The sequence below is a fragment of the Pseudopipra pipra genome, chromosome 29 (genome assembly GCF_036250125.1).
Source record: "Pseudopipra pipra isolate bDixPip1 chromosome 29, bDixPip1.hap1, whole genome shotgun sequence".
NCBI lineage: Eukaryota > Metazoa > Chordata > Aves > Passeriformes > Pipridae > Pseudopipra > Pseudopipra pipra.
Genome location: NC_087577.1, coordinates 1139715 through 1165747, shown reverse-complemented (window position 1 = coordinate 1165747; position 26033 = coordinate 1139715). Strand labels below are relative to the sequence as shown.

At 63.3% G+C, this 26033-nt stretch overlaps 5 protein-coding genes across 9 annotated transcripts; 2 read left to right on the top strand and 3 right to left on the bottom strand.

The window, feature by feature from the left end:
• Positions 1 to 27: 27 nt before the first annotated feature.
• Positions 28 to 2482, bottom strand: ANKRD34A (ankyrin repeat domain 34A). The gene is made up of 2 exons (XM_064638464.1): positions 2382 to 2482; positions 28 to 1470 (listed from the first exon to the last, which is right to left on the bottom strand). The coding sequence occupies exon 2, from the start codon at positions 1420 to 1422 to the stop codon at positions 130 to 132; it is 1293 nt and encodes a 430-aa protein (XP_064494534.1). The 5' UTR covers positions 1423 to 1470; positions 2382 to 2482; the 3' UTR covers positions 28 to 129.
• Positions 2483 to 3133: 651 nt separating this feature from the next.
• POLR3GL (RNA polymerase III subunit GL) lies at positions 3134 to 6362 on the top strand. 2 transcript variants are annotated; one of them, XM_064638468.1, is made up of 8 exons: positions 3134 to 3191; positions 3651 to 3788; positions 4718 to 4847; positions 5039 to 5107; positions 5208 to 5264; positions 5394 to 5461; positions 5560 to 5673; positions 5758 to 6362. In XM_064638468.1, the coding sequence occupies exons 2-8, from the start codon at positions 3669 to 3671 to the stop codon at positions 5842 to 5844; spliced, it is 645 nt and encodes a 214-aa protein (XP_064494538.1). In that variant the 5' UTR covers positions 3134 to 3191; positions 3651 to 3668; the 3' UTR covers positions 5845 to 6362. The 2 variants fall into 2 exon arrangements, with proteins under 2 accessions (XP_064494538.1, XP_064494539.1); XM_064638469.1 differs by lacking the exon at positions 5208 to 5264.
• A 2539-nt stretch (positions 6363 to 8901) lies between these two features.
• On the bottom strand, positions 8902 to 12299 carry TXNIP (thioredoxin interacting protein). Of its 2 annotated transcripts, XM_064638377.1 has the most exons (8): positions 11825 to 12298; positions 11076 to 11148; positions 10837 to 10984; positions 10451 to 10553; positions 10094 to 10350; positions 9834 to 9990; positions 9573 to 9721; positions 8902 to 9485 (listed from the first exon to the last, which is right to left on the bottom strand). In XM_064638377.1, the coding sequence occupies exons 1-8, from the start codon at positions 12072 to 12074 to the stop codon at positions 9450 to 9452; spliced, it is 1173 nt and encodes a 390-aa protein (XP_064494447.1). In that variant the 5' UTR covers positions 12075 to 12298; the 3' UTR covers positions 8902 to 9449. The 2 variants fall into 2 exon arrangements, with proteins under 2 accessions (XP_064494447.1, XP_064494446.1); XM_064638376.1 differs by having other exon boundaries at positions 8902 to 9721; positions 11825 to 12299.
• A 5351-nt stretch (positions 12300 to 17650) lies between these two features.
• HJV (hemojuvelin BMP co-receptor) lies at positions 17651 to 24076 on the bottom strand. Of its 3 annotated transcripts, XM_064638375.1 has the most exons (5): positions 23834 to 24076; positions 23018 to 23698; positions 20967 to 21128; positions 19915 to 20417; positions 17651 to 19530 (listed from the first exon to the last, which is right to left on the bottom strand). In XM_064638375.1, exons 3-5 carry the CDS (start codon positions 21064 to 21066, stop codon positions 18910 to 18912), a joined length of 1224 nt encoding a protein of 407 aa, XP_064494445.1. In that variant the 5' UTR covers positions 21067 to 21128; positions 23018 to 23698; positions 23834 to 24076; the 3' UTR covers positions 17651 to 18909. The 3 variants fall into 3 exon arrangements, with proteins under 3 accessions (XP_064494445.1, XP_064494444.1, XP_064494443.1); XM_064638374.1 differs by having other exon boundaries at positions 23018 to 24076; XM_064638373.1 differs by lacking the exons at positions 23018 to 23698; positions 23834 to 24076 and adding an exon at positions 21507 to 21708.
• Positions 24077 to 24642: 566 nt separating this feature from the next.
• Positions 24643 to 25997, top strand: BOLA1 (bolA family member 1). Its single transcript, XM_064638380.1, has 2 exons — positions 24643 to 24773; positions 25214 to 25997. The coding sequence occupies exon 2, from the start codon at positions 25224 to 25226 to the stop codon at positions 25632 to 25634; it is 411 nt and encodes a 136-aa protein (XP_064494450.1). The 5' UTR covers positions 24643 to 24773; positions 25214 to 25223; the 3' UTR covers positions 25635 to 25997.
• The last annotated feature ends 36 nt before the right edge of the window (positions 25998 to 26033 follow it).

The window sequence follows — 26033 nt, the reverse complement described above, 5'->3', positions numbered from 1 at the left end:
GAGGGAATCGGGGGGCCGTGCCGAGTTTGTGCCGACGGTGATGGAGGGGCCACGAGCCCTGGGTGGGTTCAGAGTGAAGGGGGCCCGGGGGGGGTCCCAGAGGACACTGAGGGGGGTCCCTGGGGGTCTCTAAGAGCCGGGCTCGGGGCCCAGGGCGCTGCGGAAGGCGACGAGCTCCGGCTGCATGGAATGGCGGCGGCGCAGTAGGGCCCGGGGGGGCCCAGGGGGCAGCGGGGGCAGCAGCCCGGCCCTGCCCGACCCGGGGGGCTCCAGGGACAGCGTTCCGGAGCCGCGGCGCTCCAACAGCCCGCCCGGGCGCCGGAGTGGCCCGGGGGGAGCCGCCTCGGGGTCGAGGGGGTCCCGGCACAGGGGTTTGCCCCGCGGAGCGTCGGGGGCCTGGGGCCGACGCGCTGGGGGGGCCACGGGGGGCACCCGCTCGGCCCAGGTGGGCCCCGGCAGCCCCGAGGCCTCGCGCCCCTCCATGCTGTGCCGGCGCGGGCGCAGCCCCAGCCCCTCCAGCCCCCCCGCCGGCCGCTCCAGGGCGGCCCACATCCCTTCCGGGGCTCCTCGTGGCCCCTCTGGGGAACCCCATGACCCTTCCGAAGGGCCCCGCGTCCCCTCCAAGGACCCCCACGTCCCTTCCAGGCTTCCCCGTGTCGTCCCCTCCACCCCCGGCACCGCCAGCCCCCAGGGCTCCGAATTGAGCCTCTTCAGCTGCCTCTTGGGCCCGGCCCGCGATGGTTCCGGAGCGGCAGCCGGAGCCGCCGGCGGGAAGCGGAACACATCCCGCTCCTCATCCCTCCCGCCCGCGCCCGGCGACGCCGCCGACGCCGCCCGCACCTCCACCTGGGAGGGGGAGGCGCAGAGCGCGGGCGACGGCGGCGAGTTCAGGTACTGGCGGGTGGTCTTGGTGCCGCGGGGCGACGTGGCCGAGGTGATGATGATGACGTCGCGGCCGCGCTCCCGGCACGCGTCCAGCAGCACCTGCAGCGTCTCCCGGTCCCCGCGCTCCAGCGCGTAAACCAGCGCCGAGCCGCCGGCGTAGTCCCGGGCGCTGGGGTCGGCGCCGTGGGCCAGCAGGACGGCGGCCACGGCCGGGCCGGCGCGCTCGGCACAGGCGTGCATCAGCGCCGTCTTCCCGGCCTTGTCGGGAATGTTGGGATCGGCGCCGTTTTCCAGAAGGTACCGCACCATGCGCGGCTGCTCCGGCGGGTCGGCGTAGCCGGCGCGGCACGCGGCCATCAGCGGCGTCGTGCCCGCGGCGTTGCCCTCGTTGATGTAGGCTCCCCCTTCCAGCAGCAGCCGGGTCAGGCGGAATTTCCCTTGGGATACGGCGCGCAGCAGCGCCGAGCCCTCCGCCGGGATCATGGCGAGCCCCGGTGCCAGCGCGGCGCCGGGGGGGCGGCGCACGGGGCTGGGCATGGCCGGGCTCACGGGCCGGGGCGCGGGGACAGGGGTGGCACCCGCTCACTGCAAGGGGAGATGGTGCAGGGTGAGACCCCCCCCGAGCCCCCCGGGATGAGCACGGGGTGAGACCTCCACCCCCGAACCCTTCGGGGTGGGCACAAGGTGAGACCCCGGAGCCTCCCGGGAAGAGCACGGGATGAGACACCCCCCCCCCCCCCAAATCCCCCTTGATAAGCATGAGGGGAGACCCCCTTCAAATCTCACGGAATGGGCACAAGGTGAGACCCCTCCTGAACCCCTTGAGATGGGCACATGGTGAGACCCTGGAGCCCCCTGGGATGGGCTCAAGGTGAGACCCCCCCTGAACCCCTCGGGGTGGGCAAAAGGTCCCATCCCGGAGCCGCCTGGGAAGGGCACAAAGTGAGACCCCAAAGCCCCCTGGGATGGGCACACGGTGAGACCTCAGAGCCCCCTGCTCCCTGCCTCAGTTTCCCCAGCAAGGGAAGGTTCCCGCGGTGCTGAGCCCCCTGGCTTGTGTCCCCCTTCCACATCCCCCCTGCCTGTACCCCCAGCCCTTGCCTGCACCCCCAACCCTCCCCCTGCCACCAGCTCCTCTCACTCCCCATATCCCTTCCTGCACCCCTCTTCGTTCTCCTCATCCTCCTGCCTGTGCCCCCCCTGCATCCCCTGCCCCTATCCCCATCCTGCCGGTACCCCCGTCCCTGCCTGTACCCCCATCCATGCCGGTCCCCCGATCCCTGCCCTCGCGGTTCCCATGGCGATGGCGGCTCATCCCGCTCCTCCACTCCGTCCAGTCGGGAAAATGGGGGAGAATCCACCGCCCTCCCAGTCCCCTCAGCAAGACACCCCCGAGCCCGGGCCTAGGGTCTGCCCCGTGCCCCCCGGGCAGGGGGGACACCCCACAGCGGGGGCCCCTTCATCCTTCCCTTCTCCCCCCTCCATCCCCCCGTTACCGTGGCAACCGGAGCGTGGGGTCCCTCCGCTCCGGGTCCCGGTCCCCGCAGCCCTGGGGATGGGAATGTGGGGGACAGCGGCCCGTGGCCGCCATCCCGGCCCGCCGCCGGTGCGGGGGGGGCCGGGAGGTGATGTGGAGGGTCCCCCCCTCCCGCAGCGCTATTTTTGGCAGCTGCCGGCGCGGGGGGGGGGCTGGAGCGGGATGAATCACCCACGGCGCAGTCAGCGCCCGGCGCCCGGCCCTGCGTGGGGGCGAGGAGGGCCTCAGGGGGCCGGGGGGCACAAGAGGCTGGCGGGGGGCCCGTGGGGCTGGGGGCCGTGGGGTAGTGGGGCTGGGGGCCATGAAGCATCGGAGATTCGGGGAGTTGTGGGGCAGAGGGGCTGGGGGTCACATCACAGTGGGACTGGGGGTCACATCACAGTGGGACTGGGGCCGAAGGGCAGCGGGACTGGGGGTCCCAAAACAGTGGGGCTGGGGGGCAGAGCACAGTGGAACTGGGGCCGTGCGGGACTGGGGATCACCGAGGCCCCAGTACCGGGGGGGCTGAGCTGTCCCAGGGCAGAGGGGCTGGGGGGGATCCGGGGATGGGGGCCCAGGGGCCTCTTCGCCCCCTTTTTCCCCCTCCCCGTCCATCCATCGGGCCCGTCCGGCCGCCCCCTCCCCATTCATCCACCGGCCCCGCCCCTCGCCCCGCCCCTCTGGATCACCCGCCAATCAGCGCGGGGTTCGCCGAAAAGCCCCGCCCCTTCCGCGCGGGGCGGAGCCGCGGAAGCCCCGGACACACGTGGAGCGACTGCGCGTGCGCGGGGTGAGAGCGGGACCGGGACCGGGACCGGGAATGGGGATGGGGATACGGGATGGGAGGGACACCGGGACCGGGGAGGACACCGGGAGCGACCGGGAGTGGGGATACGGGGAGGCGGGACATCGGGACTGGGACCGGGAATGGGGATACGGGGTGCGGGGCACACCGGGACCGGGGGGGACACTGAGAGGGACCGGGAATGGGGATACGGGGTGGGGGGGGACACTGGGAGGGGCCGGGAACGGGACCAGGGGTACGGGGTCGGGGGACACCGAGACCGGGAGGGACCACGACGGGGGAGAATCGGGACCAGGGCGGGCACCGGGACCGGAGGAGTGACCGTGACCGGACCGAGGGGAGAAACAGGCTGGGGAGCGAGACAGGACGGGGAGCGGGACCTGGGGGGACACCGGGAGTGGAGGCCGGGCCGGGGGTGTCACTGTGCCCCCCTGTCTCCCCCAGAGCCCCCCCGGGCCCAGGATGGCAGGCCGGGGTCGGGGCCGGGGCCGGGGGCAGATGACATTCAACGTGGAGGCCGTGGGGATCGGGAAGGGGGACGCACTACCCCCGCCCACGCTGCAGCCCTCCCCGCTCTTCCCGGTGAGTCTGAGCACTGACACACTCATCACACCTTCCCCTCCCTTCCCCCCCCTTCAATCCAGGCCCTGGAGCACCAGACGGGTCCATGGGGGGGCTGAGCACTGACACACTCATCACACCCATGACACAGCCCCCTCTCCTTCCCCAATCCAGGTCCTGGGTTTATGGGAAGGCTTAAGCACTGACACACTCATCACACCCGTGCCCCCCTCTTCTTCCCCAATCCAGGCCTTGGAGATCTGGGGGGGAGACCATGGAGGGGCTGAGCACTGACACTCATCACACCCATGCCCACCCCCGGCCCTGAAGCACTAGAGGGGTCCATGGGGGGGCTGAGCACTGACCCACTCATCACACCCGAACCCCTCCCCAGCCCTGGAGCACCAGGGGGAATTTTTGGGGGACAGCAGAGCACTGACACACTCATCACACTCGAGCCCCCCCCAGGCCCTGGAGCACCAGGGGGGGTTTATGGGGGGCTGAGCACTGACACACTCATCACACCTGTGCCCCTCCCAGGCTCTGGAGCACTAGAGGGGTCCATGGGGGGCTGAGCACTGACACACTCATCACACCCGTGCCCCCCCCAGGCCCTGGAGCACCAGGGGGGTTTATGGGGGGGCTGAGCACTGACACACTCATCACCCCCTTGCCCCCCCCAGGCCCTGAAGCAGCAGGGAGGGCTGAGCACTGACACACTCATCACACCCGTGCTCCCCCAGGCCCTGGAGCACTGGGGGGGATTTTTGGGGGGGGCTGAGCACTGACACACTCATCACCCCCATGCCCTCCCCAGGCCCTGGAGCACCGGGGGGGCTGAGCACTGACACACTCATCACCCCCATTCCCCCCCCAGGCCCTGGAGCACTGGGGGGGGGTTTATGGGGGGCTGAGCACTGACACACTCATCACCCCCATGCCCCCCCCAGGCCCTGGAGCACCGCGCTGCGCCCCTGCCAGGGGGGGAGGAGGGCGAGTACATGCTGGCACTGAAGCAGGAGCTGCGCAGGGCCATGAGGGGCCTCCCCTACTTCATCAAACCGGGGGCTCCCCGCAGAGGTACCGGGAATTCGGGGGGGGCCCTGTCCCATTGTCCCCCCTCACCAGCCCCATCACACCCCACCACGTTGGGGGCCCCCCCCAGGTTTTACTTCCCCCATCTGTGCCATCCCGGTGGGGATCTCAGAGGGGTCCCCAGGGCTGGGTGTCCTGTCCCCCCCCAGAGTGACCTCCCCTGTTGCCCCCCCCAGACATCGAGCGCTACTCAGACAAGTACCAGCTCTCCAGCCCCGTGGACAGCGCCATCGACTGGAACCCAGGTGGGAGAACACGGGGGGGACCCAGGGAGGGGGTCACAGGGACATGGGGGGACTCAGGGGGGGGCTGACCCCCCCACCCCACCCCAATTTTACCCCCCAGACTGGCGGCGGCTCCCGCGGGAGCTGAAGATCCGGGTGCGGCGGCTGCGGAAAGGCAGTGAGTGACCCCCCCCTCCTCCCCCCCTGTGCCCTCCCCGGGGGGGTGACAGTCCCCTGTGCCCCCCCGGGGGGGTGACAGTCCCCTGTGCCCCCCCGGGGGGGGTGACAGTCCCCTGTGCCCCCCCAGAGACCACCCCCCTCGTCCCCAAGCAGCGCGTCACGCCCGACAAGGAGGAGACCATTAAGAAGCTGGAGGTAGCAAGGGGGGGGGGGGGGGGGGGGGAGCCTGGCTGGATTTTGGGGGATGGGGGTGTGTGTGTCCCCCACCATGAACACCCCTCTGGCCCCCTCAGAGCCTGGAGAAGAAGGAGGAGGAGGTGACGTCGGAGGAGGAAGAGGAGAAGGAGGAGGAAGAAGAGGGCAAGGAGGAGGAGGAGGAGGAGTACGATGAGGAGGAGCACGAAGAGGTGAGGGGGGGGGGAGTGATGGGGGCACCTCGGGGGTGTTGGTGGGGTGGGGAAACCCTCAGGTGCCACCCTGTCCCCCCCCAGGAGACCGACTACGTCCTGTCCTACTTCGACAACGGGGAGAGCTTCGGGCCCGACAGCGACGACAACGGGGACGAGGCTGTGTACTGACCCCGGGGACCCCCCCAGAGCGGGGACCCCCCAGCCCCTGGGACCCCGGGGACCCCTGTCACCCCTCCTTGGGCCATTGGGGTCCCCTGACACCCCCACCTCGGGATACAGGGGGTCCCCTGTCACCAGCCCCCAAGGCCACTGGGGTCTCCTTTCACCCCCTGCATTGGGACATCGGGGTCCTCTGTCACCCCCCCCTTCAAATCGGGGGTCCCCTGTCACCCCCCCAGGACACCAGTGCCCCCCATCACCCCCGCTGGGACATTGGGGTCCCCCGTCACCCGCCTTGGGGACACCCTGTCACTCCCCCCTCCCACCACCAGGTGGCACCGGGGCTCCGGGGAAGGGGGGAGGAGAGGGGCGAGACCCCCCAAATTTGGGACATTCCCCCCCCCCCAGGGACTCCCCCGTTTCCCCCAACCCCTTTTACAGCAGCTTTTTTTTTAAACTTTTGTGCTGGTTTTTTTTAAAAAACAATTTTTGGGTGGATTAAAGCGGATTTTGGCGTTTCCAGCTCAGCTCCGTGGGTTTGGGTTTTTGGGGGTTTTTTTGGGGGGGGGGAAATTGGTGGGGAGGGGGGCTCCTGGTTAAAAAAAAGGGGTTTTTTTGAGGGAGGGGAAATGTGTAATTTTGTAGGTTTCTAGGGGGAAAAGGCATTTTCTGGGGGTGGAAAATGTGTTTTTTTGAGGAAGGAAAGACGGGGTGTTCGTGGGAAAAGGGTTTGGGGAGGGGGGGGTGTTTTTTGGGGGGGAAGTGGTTTTCTGGGGGGGAAATGTTATGTTTTGGGGGAGAGAGAGGGTTTTTTGGGGGGTAAAGGTGTTGTGTGGGGGGAGAAAGGTGTATTTTTTTTTTTTGGAAAAGGTTTTTTTTAGGTGGAGAGGGAAATTTTTTGGGGGGAGAAAAGGTCGATTTTTGAGGAGGAGGGAGAGGTGTATTTTGGAGATGGATCTTTGGGGGGAAAGGTGGGTTTCTTGGGGGGTAAGGTCAGTTATTTGAGGGGAAAGAAGTGTATTTCTGAGGGAAAAGAGTGTATTTTGGGGAGGGAAAGGGGTATTTCAGGGGGAACGGTGCATTTCTGAGGGAGGAAAGTTGTGGGTTTCGGGGGGGAGGTTATTTGTGGGGGGAGAAGGTGTGTTTTTTAAAAAAGGCATTTTTTAGGGGTCAAGGTGGATATTGGGGGAGGGAAAGGTGCTTTTTTTCAGGGAGAAGTTGCTTTCAGAGGGAGGAAAGTTGTTGAGGGGGGGCAATATTTTCCGGGGGAGAGGCATTTTCTGAGGGGGGAGGCATTTTTGGGGGGGAGGTGGCTCTTTTGGGGGGGAGAGGGAAGGCTTTTTTTGGGGGGGTAAGGCATTGTTTTTTGAGGGGAAGTGGTTTTTGGGGAGGAAAGAGTGTTTTTTCGGGGGGAGGGAGGTTGTTTGTGCCTCGGGGTGGGGCAGGGGCCGCTCACATGAGCTTCACGTGCTGCCCCCCCCCCATCCCAGTTCCTGTTTGGGGCCGGTTTTCCCTCCCCCAGCCACGAATGTTCCAACACTTGTTGACTTCCAGCTGCTCCCTGTTTTTCTCTCTCCCTTTTCCTCCCCTCTCACCCCTTTTTCTCCCCCTTTCTTTCCCTCTTTCTCCCCCCCCCCCCAGGGAAGGTGCCCCCAGGGGTACGTGGCAATTCCAGGACTCCCAGAGCTTCCAGAGGGTGGGATCTGCCCCCCCCCCCCCCTTGCCTGGTGGGGAGGTTCCCCAAATCCCTTGGAATCCCTTGGAATACGTGTGTGTCCCCACCAGCCTGTGTCCCCCCCTCCACGGATCCGCTCGTGCTCCCACCCCCTTCCCATCCCATATTCCCACCCCATCCCATATTCCCACCCCATCCCATCCCTGGGGTGTCTCGCTGCCCCCCTCCCAGTGCTCCCAGTGCTCCCAGTTTATCCTGGGCCCTTTGGAAGTGCCGGGACCCACGGGCTGCCTTGAGGGGGGGGGGGGGAGTTTGTCCCCAAACCATGGAGGGGTCCCCAACTATGGGGGTCCCCCCAAAACCACGGTAGGATGGGGGGCAGGGGGGGTCCGGCTGCTCCCCCAAATCCATGTGGATCCTGCTCCAGAGCTGCTCCAGCACAAAGTCCAGGCAGGCCAATGAGGGGAGGGGGAAGGTTTATGGCCTTAATTAGTTTAATTGGAGCTGTAAATTGGAGGGGGGGGGGCAGGGTGACTGTGGGGTTCATTCATCCCCCCCCTCACATGTGGGAGTGGGATTTTGGGGGCGGGGGCTCCTCCTGGGCCTTTTCCAGGGGGGGAAACACCACTTTGGAGGGGGGGGGGTATTTTAGGGTCTCCAGAGAAGCACTGGGGTCTTCTCCTTAATTTTGGGGGGGCCCTGGGCTGCCTCTGCCCCCGCAGTTCCCCCCCCCCAGCCCAGCCCATCCTGCCTGTTCCTGGCCCGGAGCAGGGTGACCCTTCACCTGCTTGGCCCGGAGCCGGGAATGGCTCTGGCTCCGAAGGGAAACTGAGGCCTGGCCAGGAAAAAGGCTGGGGAGGGGCCAGCGGGGGAACCGAGGCCTGGGGGGCTTTGGGGGGGCTCCAAGTGGGCGAGGGGGGAGGGAGCAGAGCCAGGGTCTTGGGGGGGCTCCAAGTGGGTGAGAGGGGAGGGAGCAGAGCCAAGGTCACGGCCCTCGTTCCTCAACAACACCGGCACCTTTCACCCACATCCCATAAAAAGAGCTGGAGCCGCAGAGGCTCCGACAGCAGCCCTGAAAAAGGCTGGAATATTCCCTCACCCCTGTGCCTCAGTTTCCCTCCCTGTTCTTCTCCCTTCCCTGTGCCCTTTTCCCTTCCCTGTGCCTCAGTTTCCCTTCCCTGTGCCTGTTTCCCTCCTCGTGCCTCAGTTTCCCCTCACCAGCCCCGCTTTTCTGCTCAGTTTTTCCCCCTGGAAAAACCACGAGACCCCCCTTCCCAAGGCTGCTCCCAGGAAAACCAGAGATCAGGAAAAGCAGGTCAATCCCACTCTCCCCCCGAGGTTTCTGCTGCCCCCCAACCGTCCCCTCCCCAGGAAGGACACGAGGTGGCAGCTCAGTTTCAACTCGTTTATTACAAATTTTGCCCCCCAGGGGCCACAAAAAGGTACAAAATCTGCATTTTTGTGCTTCCCCCCCCCCCCAAAAAAACAAACTATGTACAAAACCAAAGAGTAGAAAAGGCATCAGTCGTGACAGCGGGGACGTGTCGCGACAGGACGGATCTGTGGTGTCACAGTGTCCCCCTCCCTTGGCCGGAGCAGCGCCTGGAGTTCGGGAATTAGGATGGAATTAGTTGGAGCTGAGTGTTTCCCGTCGCTGTGCGAGGACGGGCAGCACGGCAGCCGAGCTTTTCCAGCCCCTTTTCCAGCCGGATCCGCCCTCATCTCTCTCCTCTGCCAGTCCACGAAGGCTCTCGGCCGGCTCAGAGCGCCCGGGGTTTTATCTGGAAGGTTCCAGCGCCACCGGAGCGGTGGCTCCTCTCAGGAACGCGGCCGTTCCCCGGGAATGTGGCAGTTCCTCGGGAGCAGGTGCCCTGCCGCGGGCGGGCGGCACAGGGAGCCGAGTCCGGGATAAGCGGGAGCGACCCGCCGGCCGCGGCGCTCACTGCACGTTGTTGTTGGCGACGCAGGGATCCACCTGGGCGACGGAGCAGGGAGCGGGTGAGGGAGCTGGCCCGGTGGTCCCGGATCCACCCGGCCCATCCCGTGCCGGTGCCGCGCTCACCTCCGTGTAGGTGGGTGGGGGCATGAACTTGAACTCCGGCGCGTACATGAAGATGGGGCTGTCGAATCCGTCGGGATCATCCAGGAGCGGAGTGGTGGGGCTCTCCAGCCGGTGATCCTCGGGAACGATGTCCAGATAGCACGGGGGGGCTGTGGGAATGCAGGGAGATATCCGTGAGCTCACCTGTGCACCCTCCTCTCCAAGCCCCTTGGGGTACATCCCCACGCTGTGATCCCACCTTGTGGATCCCACCCCACTCACCCTCTGGAGCATCCGGGAGGTTCAGGTCGACCCAGCTCATCTCGGAACTGGTCTGACTGGCCATGCTGGAGCTGCGGCTCCCGATGCCCGAGCGGCTCCCAATGACCAGCGGCAGCTCCAGGATGATTTTCTTGGAGCCCGGGACGCTGACGTAGATCTGCAGGGGGAGAGCCGGGATTTAGGGGTGTTGGGACGGGATCGAGATCCCCAGGAGGAGGATGAGGAGGAGGATGAGGATGAGGAGAGGATCCCCCACTCACCTGCAGGAAATACTCCACACGCAGGATGTTGCAGCCCAGGATGGAGGGTTTGAGCTTGCGCACGCGGATGGTTTTGCCGCGCCAGGACTCGGAGGTGCCCGAGATGATGTGGTTGCCACGGACACAGGAGAGTTTCTGGCAGAAGACCTTGGTCTGCCCGTTGGCCAGGTAGGTGTGCTTGGCCACGATGGCCGCCTTGGGCACCACGATGCGCGAGCACGTGTTCTCAAAGTCGGCGTTGATGCAGATCTCGTCGCCTGCCGAGGCAAGGACCCGGTGTTAGGGATGTCGGGGCTTTCCCCTGCTGGTCCCACACTCACCTCCCTCCCCCCATTCCCTGTTCCCAGCGATCCTCACCTTCACAGAAGCCTTTCCTGTCGATCTGGGCGCTGACAGACACGCGTCCGTCCGGGATGAACATACAAGACACTTTCTTCTCCTTTTTGGCTGCAACTGGGGACTGTGGAAAGAGGGAACGGTCACCCGCTGGCCCCATCCTGCCCTTCCCACTCCCTCCTCCCTCGCTTCCTTCCTTCCCCTTTTCTTTGCAACCAAGCCTCAAGTTCCCCTTGAGGGGGAACCCACCTGGCCCGGTGTCGCTTTCTGGAATTATCCAGAGCTCCTTAATCCCACCCTTAATCCCGCTCAACCCAAAGCCGATTAGACACGCCTCGACACCCCGGGGTCGGGCTGACCCTCCCCAAGGGCTTTCCTCCCAAGGCTTTGGAGTACTCGAGGCTCACCAGCAATTCCGGGGTGTTCACATCCACGGGATCCATCACCTCGAAGCGTTTCTTGACCTGCTGGGTGGGGCAGGCAGGGCGCTCCAGGGATGCCTTCACCCAGTAATCCACGCAGCCGTACTTCCCCTTGAACGTGGTGCCCAGCGGCCTGCAGACACACAGGGGGTCACTCCAGCGCCAAAAAAAGGGATTTCCCAATTTAATTCCACCCCCAGAGGCAGGTGCTGCCTCATACTCACCCCTGGGGCAGCTCGAAGCCGAACTTGTACTCGTACTTGTTCCCAGGTCTCAGGATGACGGAGCCGTCATCATCTGTGGGAGAAAAGGGGAGGGAAACATCAGATGGAGCTCCAGGGTGATTCTTGGTTCCGCTTTCAGTGGTGACGGAACCAGAGGTGTTGAGTAACACCTGCCCCCACCCCGGGAACCCCGTGTCCTCTCAGTGCTGCTCCCTTCACCTCACCAACACCCTGCGGGGCAGAACACTGCGTCCTGCTGGCCCCACCCCACCCTCAGCTCCTCCTTATCTCCCAGCTCCAGCTGTCCCTCCTGGTTATCTTTTGGACACTCTCCCAGTCCCCCGCTCCGTACTCGGAGGAGGCTCCTTTCTGGGGTGGGATCCCTATGCCCCTCCTTGTGTCCTGTCACCAGCCCCTGCTTGTGGTGCCAGGACACACCACGGCAGCTCCCCAACCTCTGATTTTGTCCCTCAGCTCCCCAACTTCGACTTGACTTGACCAAACCCTCGGAAGTTCCTAAGTTGCGCTGGGTTTGGTCATTTCTCCCAGGCTCAAGGCACAGCATCAACTCCGTGTTGGTGACCAACTGACCCACCACAGCCCCCACGGTGCCAACCCCAGGGGCATCCGAGGCTCCTTGCCCCCTCCCAACCCATCTGCCCTCGATCCAGCCCCACCGCAGCCCCCCATGGGGCCAAGCCCAGGGGCACGGTTGGGTTGGGGGTACCCGTCCAGCCCCGTGCCCTCACCCGTGGGCTGCTCCTCCAGTGCCAGCACGTCCTCGAAGCGCAGGTACTCCATCTCCTGCCGGCACTGGGCCGGGCCCTTGGCCCAGGTCACTTTGGCCACCCCACACGCCAACACCTTGACGGCATTGACGCGGGTCACCTCGGCCACCTCCACGACCACACGCCCGGCCACCTTGTCCCCGCTGCAGTAGATCTTGTCGGGCTCGCTGAAGAGCACCGCGAAGCTCTTCACCTTCTTGAACATCACCATGGCTGAGGCGGCGCGGGGACACAAAAAGCAAAGCTTGTGGGGCTTTATCACCCTTGGAGCAAGAAAACCCGCCTGGAACCAGGCAAGTCGCAGGCACAAAGGTTGGTTGGACGGACGCTTTGTTTTGAGGCGAGGGGAGAGGTTCTCAGAAGTTGCTCCTCGCCGATAGCGTCCTCCCTTGCCGCTGCCCTCAGCGCTGTGCGCTCAGCTCCGGCCGCCGCGCTTTTTATAGGCTCGGGCTCCCCGCCCACCCCCCGCCCGCGCCTGTTGCTGCCGGGGCGCCACGCCGAGGGCGCGTGGCCAGGCGAGCTGCTCGCGTGATCAGCGCGCCCATTGGCTGCCGCCGCGTTGTTTACAACGGCGCCGGCCAATCAGAGCGGCGCGAGCGGAGCGTGGACAGCGTGTGAAGGAGAGGCGCGCGTGGTCAATGAGGAGAATGGGGAGGCGGGAGCCGGCCGGGGCTGAGTGACAGGGCGGACGGCCAATGGCGAGCGAGGACGGGCGGTGGCGGTGGCCAATGGCGAGACCGGAACAGAATGTCATGTTCCCAAGCGCCGGGACGGGGGGGGGGAGCGCCGGCCCCAGTTTGGGACGGGCCGCGCTGTACTGGGACAACTGGGAACGGCCGGGCCGGCCCTGGGGGTCATCGGTGGCGTCACCCCCTTCCTCAGTTTCCCCCTCCCCACTCAGGGCAGCCTGCCCCCCCCCTCAGCCTCTCCGAAGCCCCCACGGAGCCCCCCCCCCCCCCCCCGCGTTATTTGGGGTAAATAAGGGTGGATTCGGGGTACAGGATAGAACCAGATCCTGGGGTGCTCCCTCAGTCCCTGGGAGGGGGGTAGGGAGGTATTTGCCCCCCTCTGCCACTTCCCAGAGCCCCCCCTGGCCTCCTCTCGGCCGTGTCTGGGGTACCCCACTCCTCCTTATTTGGGGTAAATAAGGGTGGTTTTGGGGTACGGGATCGAACCTGACCCCGGGGAGCTCCCTGAATCCCTCTGGGGGGGATTTTCCCCCCTCTGCCACTTTCCATAGCCCCCCTGGACTGCTCTCAACTGATTCTGAGGGGTTCCCTCAGCCCCCCCTCTGTGGTATTCTCACCCCCTCACACTCCTCCCATTATTTGAGGTAAATGAGGGTGGATCTGGGGGTTCAGGATTAAATCCTTCCCTCCTTCTGGGGGGGATCTGTGTGTGTGTGTGTGTAGGTTCCACCATCTCTGCCACTTCCCACCCTGTTTAGGAACCCTTCCCACTCCATCTTCCCCAAAATATCCCCCCTAAACCTTGATCCAAGGGGCAGCAAACACCCGCATCCACCCCATAAACCATGACCCCCTTTTCCAGCTGGGATTTGGGGAGTGGAGCAGTGTTTAACCCCCCCACAGGAGACTTTGGCCTCCGAGAAACCCTCAGATTTCACTCCCTGGCTCAGGGCGGTGGCTCTTTCCCCTCTTTTCCCGACCCTCAGTGCTTTCCCAGCTCAGGAAAGTGCTGGGAGCAGAGGAAACGGGAGAACAATGTTCATGGAGCCACCCAGCACCGGAGGAATGGAAATGGGGGCTCCCGGTGCTTCCCACCCCGGTGGGGAACAGGGAGGTGCTTTTGTTGGGAGTTGTCCTTCAGAGGTTGTTTGTCCGAGTGTTCCTGGCGCTTTTCCTGCCCTTCCATCCCCTCCTTCCCCCGGAGTTAATTCACACCTGATCGTATAAACCGATAAAGCACCGGATAAACCGTGGGGCATAAACTGCTCTCCTGCCAAACCGCAGGACAGAATTCCTCCTTGGGAGGGAATTATTCCGTGGTTTGGTGCGGAATGGAGGAATTGCACCTTTTTCTTCCTGTCCCCCTTGTCTCCCGCTGGGAAAAAAAAGCGCTGGATTAACGGAGAACTAAGGATTTGCTCTAATTTGGTGAAAGGTGGGGAGGTTTTTTTAGCCTTGCCAGCCGTGGGATATTTGACCCCTTGGATCGGTGTTCCCGTCGGAGCCGTGTTTACGCTCTCGCTCTCCAGTTCCCGTGGGTGTCCACCTTTCCAAGGAAGCCGACCTTGGGCTGCTCGGACACATTCCAGCAAAGCCAAAGGGCCTCGAAGCCCAATGCCAAGGAAATTGCCAAGGATATGATCCAAGGCACGTTCCACATCCCAAATCCTCTCCGAATTCCTCCAGACCTGTCAGTCAGCGCTGACCTTTCCCCCCCTAACCCCCATCCGATGGCAGGCCCTCCCTCCTCCCTGCTGTTGCTGGAATTCCCTTGCTCAGGAGAAGGGGCTCAGGTTTGCTCCAGGAGGTTTTCCTGCACCAACAGCACCCCTGGATGGATCTCAGGAGGTCGGGAACACTGCAGGATTTTTGCTTGTAAAAAGCCACATTTCTCAATGTCCTTCAAAAACAGGGGAATCAGGAGGGGAAACCACCAGGAATTCTGGGCAAGGACAACCTCCTGCTCCCACTAAACTGCTGTTTAAGGCATTCACCCCCCTCCCAGCTGCTTTCCCGCAGGATCCTGGTGCTTGGAGGATCCCCCACTGCTGAGGGGGAGTGGATGGGGAGAGCAATTGGATCCGTGGCTTTTCCCAGAGTTCCTGGCCGGGGGCGAGAGATGGCCAGGCCGGTGTGACTAACACTTTTTCCCAGGCATAACCCACTTCCAAAGCCACGGAGCGAGAAACTGGGGCCCTGAGGTGACTCACTGGGCTCTGGGTGGGTCCTGGGGAAGGAACTGGGCATGGCACAGACTTGTTTTCGCCGGCACAGCGCCCGGTGGCGCTGATAAGATCCGTGTTTTTCTGCTCCAGGTCACTGGGATCGGTTGCCGGGAGAAGCCACTCTGTTCCCGTGACAGCCTGGCCTTTGTCCCGGCTGTTGGACAACCGGCACAGAGCCGGGATCGCCGGCGAGCCGGGGGGCACCGACAGCCCCGCAGCCTCTCCGGGCTGTTTGCTCCCTGGTTTTCACCATATATGGTCCCTTCCAGCAAATTCCCGGCTGGGAGGGGCAGAGAGGGCTGGGAAGGGATCCACAGTGGCTGGAGCGTGGGGACAGAGTGTCCCGGGTGCGCGGTCGGGAGCTGGGGTGGAAAAGGCATTTCCTCCAGTTGTTTGTGTGCAGGGAACATTGGGAACAGCTCCCAGCTGCAAAACGAGGGACTGTGGGACTGGGATGGCTCCTGGAAAGCCACTGCTTGTCCCATGGCCAGGATTTCCAGGATTGGAGGCTCCGGGTTGGTTCCTAAACCACAGCAGCGGGTTGGGGGTGGAGGGAAAGGTCTGTAGGGCTTGGCTGGAGGCAGGGAACACTCAGTTCTGCGCGATCACTGGGACACAGAGGTTTGACACTCATCTGGAATCTTCCAGGAGCGACTGGGAAAGCTCCTGGGGCAGATCCTCACTGGGGATTCCCCAAAAATCCCCTTTTTTTGCTGTTTTATCCCTGGCAGAGGCTTGTGCCCCCCCCTGTTTGAGATTCTCCAGGCACACAGAGCAGGGTCCCCTTTCCCCCTCCCCTGAGTGGGGACAAGTCCTCTCAGGGCTTGGGCAGGAAGATTTTCCCCCTGGAGCCCCACTTTTCCAGCTCCTACTGGAGACCAGGATGCAGACACTCCCGCTGCCCAGCACTTCTTTTTCCAGGTGGGATTTCTCCCCTTCTTTCATGCCCAGACGGTGTTTTTGGAGCAGGGAGAGCCCGAGATAAGGCTCCACAAGAGCTCGGCCATCCATAAACAGGGAGGAATTCCGATTCGGGGTCTGGAAAGTCCCGTGTTTGTCATCTGCTCAGGGCAGGAAGAGGCGGTGACATCAGCTCTGCTCCGGCCGGGAGGATGTGACCTCCCCCAGCTCCCAGCAGAGCCTCCCCAGGCAGGTTAAGTGGGATTTTGGGGAGAAATTCTTCCCCGTGAGGGTGCTGAGGCCCTGGCACAGGTTTTCCAGGGAATTTGTGTCTGCCCCATCCCTGGAAGTGTTCAAGGCGAGGTTGGATGGGGGTTGGAGCCCAGCTGGGAGAGTGGAAGGTGTCCCTGCCATGAATGAGATTGTTTTTAAGGTCTTTTCCCGCCCCAAACCAGTCTGGAATTCTGTGATTCCTGGTTGTTTGGGGTGAGGGTGGATACATCCCGTGGCTCTGGAGCTCTGAGGGTGCTGGAGCCCTCCCCGTGCACTGGCTGCTGTGGACACCTAGAGGCTTTCCCAGGAACGGCAGAGGAGGATTTCCTTCCATCCATCCATCCATCCATCCATCCATCCATCCATCCATCTGCCCACCCACCCACCCCTGGGTGACACAGAGGGACAACAACAATAAAAAAAAGGGTGACAAAGCTCTCTTGGAACCCCTTCAGGCACTGGAAAATTCTTGGAGGTCTCTCCAGAGCCTTCTCTTCCCTGGGCTGGATGCCACGACTCTCCCTCGCAGCCTCGGAGCAGCTTTGGCTGCTGAAAAGTGGGAAAATTTCCGTATTCCTTTGCTGCTGGGAGCTCTCCTGGCCGTGAGCAGCCCTGGGGAGGGTGGACCACGTGTGTTCTGAGTTGTGGACACTCCGTGGGGGCTCAAACCTGCGCCGTGGCCTGGCGGGGGTCCAGCCACTCCGGGGGAACGTGCCGAGCATGGGATGGGCCCAGCCCATTCCCCGGATGATTCCATGCTCCTCCTCAGTGTGACAGGGACGTGAGGCCTCCCACGGACGCCCTGAAGCAGAGGACAGACCTTTCCCCCCGCCGGGAATAAAGGAGCGGAACGCCGGCGCCGGTCCCAGCTGTTGACACCGACGAGCGCGTTTCCATTGACGTCAGCGGACTTTGGAGCGACCCTTCGCCTTCCCAGCCCGGTGCCACCTCCCAAAAACAACCCCAGCGACCCCGTCCAGCTCCGGTGCGAGCCCGGGTCGGATTGTTCCGCATCCAGGCGCCCAACCTGGGTGGTGGCTGGAGCTGGGGGGGGTTGGGGCCTTCTCCCGGGAGTCGGGACAAGAGGGGAGGTCTAGGTTGGATATTTGGGGGAATGTCTTCATGGAAAGGGTGTTCAGGCCCTGGAACAGGGCAGTGTCCCTGGGTGTGCTCAACAACAAGTGGACCTGGCACCTGTCGGCGGTGGCCTTGGCTGGGGGACAGTTAATGATTAATGATCTCAGAGACTTCTCCAACCTTATTGATTCCTTAATGATTCCTTAACTCATCCACAACTGCTCCTGGGTGTCACAGCCTGGCCCAGCTGGGCAGCTCCTGGTGTGACACTAAAGTGGAGCTGCCGAGCCTCAAACCTGCAACCAGAGCTCTCTGGCTCAGGGGCAGCTCTTCAGAATCCCGGGATGTTTTCAGTCTGGGAGCTCTGGGCTCCAAATTTTGGAGGTGGGATCCTGAGAGAGATCCCATCTGAGATCCAGGAAAGTGCCAGGCCCCAGAGCTGGTGGTACAGGGGATGGGCTGCCAGGGGAAAAGAGAGTTCAGTTCCTTTGGGAACCCTCCTTTCCCCTGTGGAATCCTTGTTGATTGGCTCCACTGACCACCAACTCAAGGGTAATTATGTCCTGCCCCATCAAATCAAACGTGAGGCCTGAGCTGGCAAAAAGCTGCTGTTCCACACCCTGGAAGGGGTTGAATTGATTTTTATTTATTTCATTGATTTTGATCTAAATTTGTACCTATATCTTTATATTTTTTTTTTGGTATAAAAATCGATTCTTTCTTTTAATATTCCTGGATGGGGCCAGTCCCATCTCTACCAGGAGCTCCAGCACTCTCAACCCTGCTCTGGAGGATTTTCTCCCTTCAGAGGATCTTATTCCCATGAAGGATTTTCTCCCCATGGAGCGCTGCAAGGCTCTTCCTGCAGCTCCATGGGGACAGGGATGGCCAAGTTTTTAATCCTTTGTTAAAAATAAAGGGAAGTTTTTCCTATGGAAAACATTTCTCCTTTAGAATTCCGACTGCTTTATTGAAATCCTCTGAAACATGTGAAATTCACCCTCCCCTCTGCAGTCCTGCACCTTCCCCGGGGGGTTCCCCTGCCCATCCCTGTGCCCAGCTGGCTCTTTGCCATCAGGAATTCTGTTTTCCAAGCGAAACCCCCCATTTGGGTTGGATTTGAGGAGTGGCAGAGAATCTGGGCCCAAGGGAGAGAGATTCCCAAGGGGTGGTTTTTTCCCTCCCTGAAACCTGATGCTGGTCCCGAGTCCAGACCCGGCTAAATCAAGTCCGCAACAGGTGCCAAGACAACAAGGAAAAATAGCAACAGTGGCCTGGGATATCGGAGGCCTGATGCTCCACAGCTCCCACTGCTGGAGATCAGCCTGCTGTTGATCCTGGAAGAGGAGGAGATGGACAAAACTGGTTCCCCCCTCGGTCACAACGCTCCCAAAACCGACTCATGGCCTTGCTCTGCTTCTGGGTGAAGGGTCCCAAATCCATCAAACTGCTAAAAACTGGGATTTGGGCTTTGAGTCCGTTATTTCTGGATTTGTAGGGCTCCTGAATGAAATTCTGCTGGATTAACACCAGGAGAAAGATGGGAAGTGAGTTATGGGAAGGCTCTGAGGGGCAGAGGGGGTTTCTAACCCTGGGTGTTTATTTTGCTGCAACGTCACATCCTTAGGGAAAAAGGAACACGTGAGAATCGAACCAAAAAACTGGGATGTGCCTTCAGGAGAGGAGCTGGGATCAGCTGGCACCACCCATGTGAGAGCAGTGAGTGCAAACCAGGGGGTCACCTCTCCCCTTTCCCGTGGTCCAGGCCTCCAATTCCTTTCAGCTGTGGAGACCCCTGATCCAAGGTGAGGCGTCTTTCCCGGTCGCAGCCATGGATCCGGAGCCAGCCGCTCTCCCGGGTCCCCCACGGAGCGGGCGGGGGTTAAAAGTGCAACAAAACCACCCAAAGAGCAGAGCTGAGGAGGAGGAGGAGGGGGGACGAGGACACGCGCGGGCAGCTCGCCCCGGCCTGGAAGATGTGGAGCTTCTCGGCGTCGGGCAGGAAGAGCCGGGCGTCCTCCAGCGCGCCGCGGGCCGCCATGGTGAAGTTGGCGTCGCCCGAGGTCACCACGTCGAAGACGCACGACTGGAAGTAGACGTCCTCCACGGGCAGCATCTCCCGGCACAGCGCCCGCGCCGTGTCGGCTGGCACGCGCCCGCGCCCGCGGGGGCTGCGGGACAGGCGCTGGCTGCGGGGGCAGCCGCCCACGCACAGCTGCAGGTCCTGCTCCTCCGTGAAGGCCCGGGCCACCTCCTCGGCGGCGCGGATGGAGAAGGAGAGCTGGCGGCCGGCCTGGCGCACGGCGATGGTGGTGCCGATGTAGGCGGCGCGGATCTCCACGTGCCGCCCCGGCGCGCGCTCGCGGATGGCCAGGCTGCTCCCGCCCGGCCGCGCGCCCCCGTTCACCGAGCCGTCCTGGAAGGCCGCCGGGACGTTGTCCAGCTCGGCCTGGTAGACCTTCTGGTCGATGCATTCCTTCATGTTCTTGAATATGATGGTGAGCTGCGGGGAGCGGGACGGGAGGGAGGTGAGCGCGGCGGCCGCGTCCCCACCCCAAGGTGTCCGGGGTATCCCAGGATACGTGTCCACCCCACTGATCCATCCCCAAACAATCCCTCCCACAGCTGTTTTGGGATAACAGCAATCTTTCCTTTCCCTCTTTTTTCAGCACCATTTAAGCAACAGAACAGAGCCAAACCTGGCATGATCCTTTTGGGTACCCCACAGACTATGTCGTCACCCCATGACAATGGGAGCATTTGAGGGTCCCCTCGACAGCCTTCATCCCTCTCCTCCCTCCTCACTGAAGCAACTCCTGCCCTCCCCAGGTATTTCAGGGAGCCCTGCCCCCAGATTTGCCGCCCAGCCCCATCGCAGCAGCGTTACCTTGCTGGTGACCGTCGCGTTGGACCCCTTGGCCACCGGCGAGCTGGTGGCCTGCACGAACAGGTAGTCATTGTCCAGGAGCGGCCAGGAGCCCTCCACCCGGCACGTGTGGAAGTCGTGGTGGAAGGTGCGGATGTGGGGGTCCCCGAAGGCGGCGCAGTGCTGGAAGGCGGGCGGGCGGCCGTGCTTGTAGAGGAAACTGCGCTCATAGTCGCAGACGTCGAGCGACTCGAAGCCCTGGCGCTCGGGGGCGGGGGGCCGGGGCCGGGGCGGCGCCGTGGGCCCTTCCTTGGAGCAGTTGTTCTGGATCATGAGGTCCTCGATGCCGTGCACGGCCGAGTGGAAGGCCAGGTCGCCGCGACACGTGCGGGCGGTGCGGCGGGTGCAGCGGGAGTAGGAGCGGAGCGCGGTGCAGAACGCGGCGCCCCGGCCGGGGCCGCGCAGGGGCAGCGTCGCCGCCACGTACTCCGAGTTGCAGCGCAGGATCTTGCACTGGGAAGAGACTGGGGAGAAGGGATGGGGTGGGCAAGGGCGGCCCCTGCTCCTCCCACCGCCTCGCACCGTCCAGACTGCTCCAGATTCCCAGGGAGACCCTTCCTGGAAGGAATTGTCTCCCTGTTCTAATCCACTCCAGATTCCCATGGAAACCCTTCCTGGAAGGTCTTGTCTCCCTGTTCTAATCCACTCCAGATTCACAGGGAGACCCTTCCTGGAAGGAATTGTCTTCCTGTTCTAACCCACTCCAGATTCCCATGGAAACTCTGCCTGGAAGGAATTGTCTCCCTGTTCTAACCCACTCCAGATTTCCATGGAGACCCTTCCTGGAAGGAATTGTCTCCTGGTGCAGGGCTCAGTCCTTGGCGTGAATTTGGGTCCCCTGGGATGCAGGGCTCAGTCCCTGGGATGAATTTGCATCCCTTGGGATGCAGGGCTCAGTCCCTGGGATGAATTTGGATCCCCTGGAATGCAGGGCTCAGTCCCTGGGATGAATTTGGATCCCCTGGAATGCAGGGCTCAGTCCCTGGGATGAACCTGCCCGTGTGGATCCTTACCATGCCTGCAGAGGAGGAGGAGGAGGAGTGTGCGGAGGAAGAGGCCGGGGTTTTCCAGCTGTCCTGGGCTCCTACTGCCGGCAGGTCTCCCCATTCCCATCCATGCGGAGACCGGGGGGTCCCTCACCCACCGGCAGCTCCCGGCGTCATCCGGCAGCTCCCCTGGAAGTGGAGCAGAGGTGGGATCTGAGAGGGCTCTGCAGCTGCCACCGAGTCCAACCCAGCACTTCCAAGGCCACCAACTTGTCCCCAGGTGCCACATCCACACAGCTTTGAACACTTCCAGGGCTGGGACTGCATTGTTCTCCTGTGCATCCCACACCAGGGCCTGACCACCCTTTCCATGAGGAAACTTTCCCTGATATCCAACCTAAACCTCCTGAGATGCAGCTTGAGGTGTTTTCTCGGGGTGTGGGTGCTGGGCACCCTAATCCTCCCTCAGTCTGGGGACACCACACGTGTGACTGGAGCACCCCTGGGTGCCAGCACCGTGTCCTGCTCATCAGACCCTCATTCCCGCTTTCCCACTGCCCCCCTCACCTGCGTCAGCCTCCTCAGGAAACCATCCAGCTCCCGGCACCCAGAGCTCCTTCCCTGCGGGACACATGGGTGTCCTTGTCACCAGCTCTGCCCCAAGAGACAGCTGGAGATCTCCATGGGATGACCCGGGAAAATTCCAGCCTCCCTGGGCTCTTCCATGGCCTCGGAGCTGGATAAAATCCGGGGTTCTGGACGCCTGTGCCGGGGGTGGGGAGCAGAGCCCCCCATGCAGCACCGTGCTCCCCTTTCTCCTCCCCAGCCACCTTTGCTCCGTCCTTTCCCCCGCGGGGCAGAGGCGGGGGATGACATCGATCCTCCTAAATTTAGCCGGGCTCAGATCCAGCTGGGAATGACAGCCGGAGCGGCAGAGGGAGCAGGAGCGCCGGGCTGGGGGGGTGGGGGGGGCACAGGAGCTTCAGGAGCCCCCAAACTCTGGGGGCTGTGGGGTCACATCCCCCGTGGGAGCTTCCCTGGAGCTCCACGGGTTTCCTTCCTGGAAACCTCCCACCTGCACCCCCAGGAGTGAGTCCCTGTGGAAAAGCACCGTGCTTTTCCCTGCAGGATGTATCCTCATAGGGAATGGGATGTATCCCCACAGGGAATGGGGTGTATCCTCACAGGGAATGGGATGTGTCCCCACAGGGAATGGGGTGTGTCCCCACAGGGAATGGGGTGTATCCCCACAGGGAATGGGATGTATCCTCACAGGGAATGGGATGTATCCCCACAGGGAATGGGATGTATCCCCACAGGGAATGGGATGTATCCCCACAGGGAATGGGATGCATCCTAATAGGGAATGGGATGTATCCTCACAGGGAATGGGATGTATCCCCACAGGGAATGGGATGTATCCCCACAGGGAATGGGATGTATCCTCACAGGGAATGGGATGTATCCTCACAGAGAATGCTTTTCCAGCATTTTCTCTCACAGCTTCCCCTCCTGGGGCCCAGCCAAGTCCTGAACACAAACACGGCCCGGGCCGAAGGTGGCCGATGTCCCCAGGGGTCGGTGACCGCTGGGCCATGCCGGCTGCATTCCCAAAATCCCACCTGCGTGGGTGCAGCAAGGAGCTGCACCAGCCCCTGTTTCTGCAGGGAGGAGGAATGGTCAAAAATGTCCATGCCAGGATTTTCCTGGTCCATTTTGGAGGCCATGGGAGAGGACAGGGATGGGAATCCCAGCGCTGGGAGGGACAGTTTGATCCCTCAGCGCCCCAGCACCCACAAATCCCTTTGGAAATCAAGTTCCTGGTGTTTTCCAGGCCTGGCTCTGCCCAGCAGGGAGCGAAGCCTCGTGCCCACCTGAGCCCAGGAGAGCTGCAGCGCTGGGATTGGGGTGGGGAGGGAAGTATTTGGGGGAAACAGGATTTGCTAAAGAGCTGGAAGAGGGGATCCCAGATTGGGCCATGCGTACAGTCAATCCCAAAGGATCCACTCGTCCTTCCACACCGTGCTTGGCATAAATCCCATCCCTCCATCCCCAGCACCTCCCAGTGCTTCACTTACCCCAGCAAATGCCACGGGATGGGCACAAATCCCCCCGGACCCTCTGGAGGCGAATCCTGGTCCCTGGCCTGGGTCTGGCTCCGGGTGGGAATGAGGAGGGAATCCCGGCTGTTGCCACCCGGGCTGGGAGCGGAGGGAGCAGCGAACAGCTGAAGGATCTGACAGCCGGATCCGTCCCCGGGAGCGGGAGCCGAGGGGGCTCCACCGGCGCTTTATAAATAGCCAGGAGGATTTTTGATCCCGAAAGGCGGATTCCAGTGGGGAGGGGAAGGGAGAAGGCAGGGAGGGCTCAAGACTTCCCAACCGCACGCACGAGCGGCGGGCGAGGTGGACACGGAGTCCTGGATGGGCCACTCGGAGCTGCCCATCCTGAGGTTTCCCCAGGCTTCACTGGGAAGAACAAGCAGGGAGGGAATGCTGGAAATCCAAGGAGGCTCCCAGTCCAGCAGCACCTGCCTCCTGGAGCACGGGAGCACCTGGCCTGGGCACCCTGGCAGGGGAGCATTCCCTGGCTCTGCAAGCAGGGAGATGGGAAAACCTGTGGAGATGAGAGCGGTGTGGAGTGCTGCTTTTCCTCCAGGATTCTCCATTCCAGAGCTTCCTCTCTCCCTCCTTTGAGGAGCTCAGAAGGTCCTGGAGATGTGACAAATGTCAGGAGAAGCAGATATCTCATTCCTACACCTGGAGAAAGAAGACCTTGAGAGGGTCAGGGAAGGAATCACCTGGCTCGAAGCTTCAACCTAAATCCCACAGGATCCCACAGCTCCGAGCTGCTCCCAGGATGCTATCATGTGGATAAATCCCATTCCCAGGCACCTGCTCCGGGGCAGGGCAGCTGGGGGCTAAAAAAATCTGTGAGCAGATGGGTGTGGATGCTCCGGAGCTCTGCAGAGGGACCCCGAGGGGTCCCTGCCCTGTGCAGTGACACTGTGGGGTGGTGGCAGCGTCCGGCCACTGATCCCATGGGACACTGGGATCACCAGCAGCCTCCCCTGCCCCAGTTTCCCCATCAGTGGGAGAGGAAGGTCCAGGCTCTGTGTGGCTTCGATGTGGGGTGTCACTGGGTGCCACAGACCCCCAACCCTGCATCCCCTCTGTGCCCCTCCTGTACTCCTTGTGCCCTCTGTACCTGCCCAGGCCCTCTGTACCCCCTGTAGCTCCCTGTACCCCCCATCCCCACCAAACCACTGTACCCCCCATCCCCAACAAACCCTTGTACCCCCCATCCCCACCAAACCACTGTACCCCCCATCCCCAACAAACCCTTGTACCCCCCATCCCCACCAAACCCCTGTACCCCCCATCCCCAACAAATCCCTGTACCCCCCATCCCCACCAAACCCCTGTACCCCCATCCCCACCAAACCCTTGTACCCCACGCACGTCTCCCATACTCCCTGTACTCTCTGAACCCCTTTCACCCCTGCACCCCCCGCATCCCCCATACCCACAGCACCCCTTGAAGCCCCAGGAGCGCTTGTACCGCTCTGCACCCTCGTGTCCCCCCGTATCCCCCGTATCCCCCCATGTCCCCCCGTGTCCCGCCCTGTCCCCGCCCCGACACCCTCATGCCCCGCCCCCCTACACCATATAAGGACGAGGGAGGGGCGTGTTTTTTCGGTGGGCGTGGTCTTCGGGGCATGGAGGGCGTGGTCTGTTCGGTCCGTGGGCGTGGCTGCGGGGATTGGGTCACGTGACGCGCCGGTGTCACGTGACGGCGGCGGGGAGATCCCGGGCGGCGTGAGCGGAACGAGCGGTGAGGGGGGGGGCGGGAACGGGGGGGTCCCGGGGGGAGATCGGGGGGTCCGTGAGGGTCCTACGAGGGGTCCCGAGTGGGATCGGGGGACGGAGGGGCGGCCGGGGTGGGTTCCGGGTGGGTCGGGGGGCTCCGGGTGCACCCCCGGGTTGGGGGGCGGAGGGTGGGGGGGGATCAGGCCCTTCACCCCCCGCGCCCCTGCCCAACGCCGAGCCCGACACCTCCCCGGGACACCCCCTCCCCAAACTCCCCCCCTCGTGCTGCTCCACGTGCCCTCCCCCCATTTTAGGGGTGGGTTCCTTCAGAGCCCCCCCCCGACTCACCCCCGTGTGCCCCGACTGTCACCCCCCTGTCCCGCGACCGTCACCCCCGTGTCCCCCCACTATCACCCCCCCTCCTCCCTGTCAGCCCCCCCAAACCGCCCCCCCTCTCTCTCGCAGCCCCTCTCCGATGCGGGGTCCCCTCCTGGCGGCCGCGGGGGGGGCCATGGGTGGCCCGGGGGGACCCCTGGCCCGGGCCATCCGCGACAAGCTGACGGCGGCCCTGCAGCCCACCCACCTGGAGGTGCGGGACGACTCCCCCCGCCACGGGGGCCCCCCCGGCGCCGAGACGCACTTCGGGGTGCTGGTGGTGAGCGGGCGCTTCGCGGGGCTCCCCCCGCTCCAGCGGCACCGCCTGGTGCACGAGGCGCTGCGGGACGAGCTGGCCGGGCCCCTGCACGCCCTGCAGATCGTCGCCCGCACCCCCGAGCAGTGGCAGAGCGACCCCCAGGCCCCCCCGGCGCCCCCCTGCCTGGGGGGCTCCAAGCGGGACAAGGAGAAGAAGAAGGAGGAGGAGGAGGAGGCGGCCGGGCAGCAGTGACAGCAACGCGGGGAGGGGTGGCCAGAACCCACCCTGGTGTCAGCGTGGGACCCCCAGGACTCCCACCCTGGTGTCAGCGTGGGACCCCCAGGACTCCCACCCTGGTGTCAGTGCAGCAGGAGGGGGGGCAGAAATATGGGGCTGATCCCCCCCCCATCATCTCCAGTCCCCCCATATCACACTCAACCCCCCCCCATCACCCCCTGTCCCCCCCCAGGACCCCCCACACACTCCCTCCCCCTCTCCCCACTCCCACCCTTGGGGGGGGGATTTTTGGGGTGTCCCTCCCCATTTAATTTAATTTCCAAGTGAATTCACCCTCCCGCCGCCCCAAAACCAAATAAACGTGTTCTTTTGAAGGGAGGGTGTGAGGGCAGCTCCGAGTCCAGCAAATCCTTT

Bases quoted from the DNA above. Each gene is read 5' to 3' on its own strand.
- ANKRD34A (XM_064638464.1), bottom strand. From the start codon at position 1,422: ATGCCCAGCCCCGTGCGCCGCCCCCCCGGCGCCGCGCTGGCACCGGGG.
- POLR3GL (XM_064638468.1), top strand. From the start codon at position 3,669: ATGGCAGGCCGGGGTCGGGGCCGGGGCCGGGGGCAGATGACATTCAAC. The intron at 4,848-5,038 runs GTACCGGGAATT...TGCCCCCCCCAG, and splicing joins ACCGGGGGCTCCCCGCAGAG to ACATCGAGCGCTACTCAGAC. The intron at 5,674-5,757 runs GTGAGGGGGGGG...GTCCCCCCCCAG, and splicing joins ATGAGGAGGAGCACGAAGAG to GAGACCGACTACGTCCTGTC.
- TXNIP (XM_064638376.1), bottom strand. From the start codon at position 12,074: ATGGTGATGTTCAAGAAGGTGAAGAGCTTCGCGGTGCTCTTCAGCGAG. The intron at 10,985-11,075 runs GTGAGTATGAGG...GTGTGTCTGCAG, and splicing joins GGCTTCGAGCTGCCCCAGGG to GCCGCTGGGCACCACGTTCA. The intron at 10,554-10,836 runs GTGAGCCTCGAG...CTCTTTCCACAG, and splicing joins TGAACACCCCGGAATTGCTG to TCCCCAGTTGCAGCCAAAAA.
- HJV (XM_064638373.1), bottom strand. From the start codon at position 21,573: ATGTGTCCCGCAGGGAAGGAGCTCTGGGTGCCGGGAGCTGGATGGTTT. The intron at 21,129-21,506 runs GTGAGGGGGGCA...CTCCACTTCCAG, and splicing joins TCCTGAGGAGGCTGACGCAG to GGGAGCTGCCGGATGACGCC. The intron at 20,418-20,966 runs GTAAGGATCCAC...CCTTCTCCCCAG, and splicing joins CCTCCTCCTCTGCAGGCATG to TCTCTTCCCAGTGCAAGATC.
- BOLA1 (XM_064638380.1), top strand. From the start codon at position 25,224: ATGCGGGGTCCCCTCCTGGCGGCCGCGGGGGGGGCCATGGGTGGCCCG.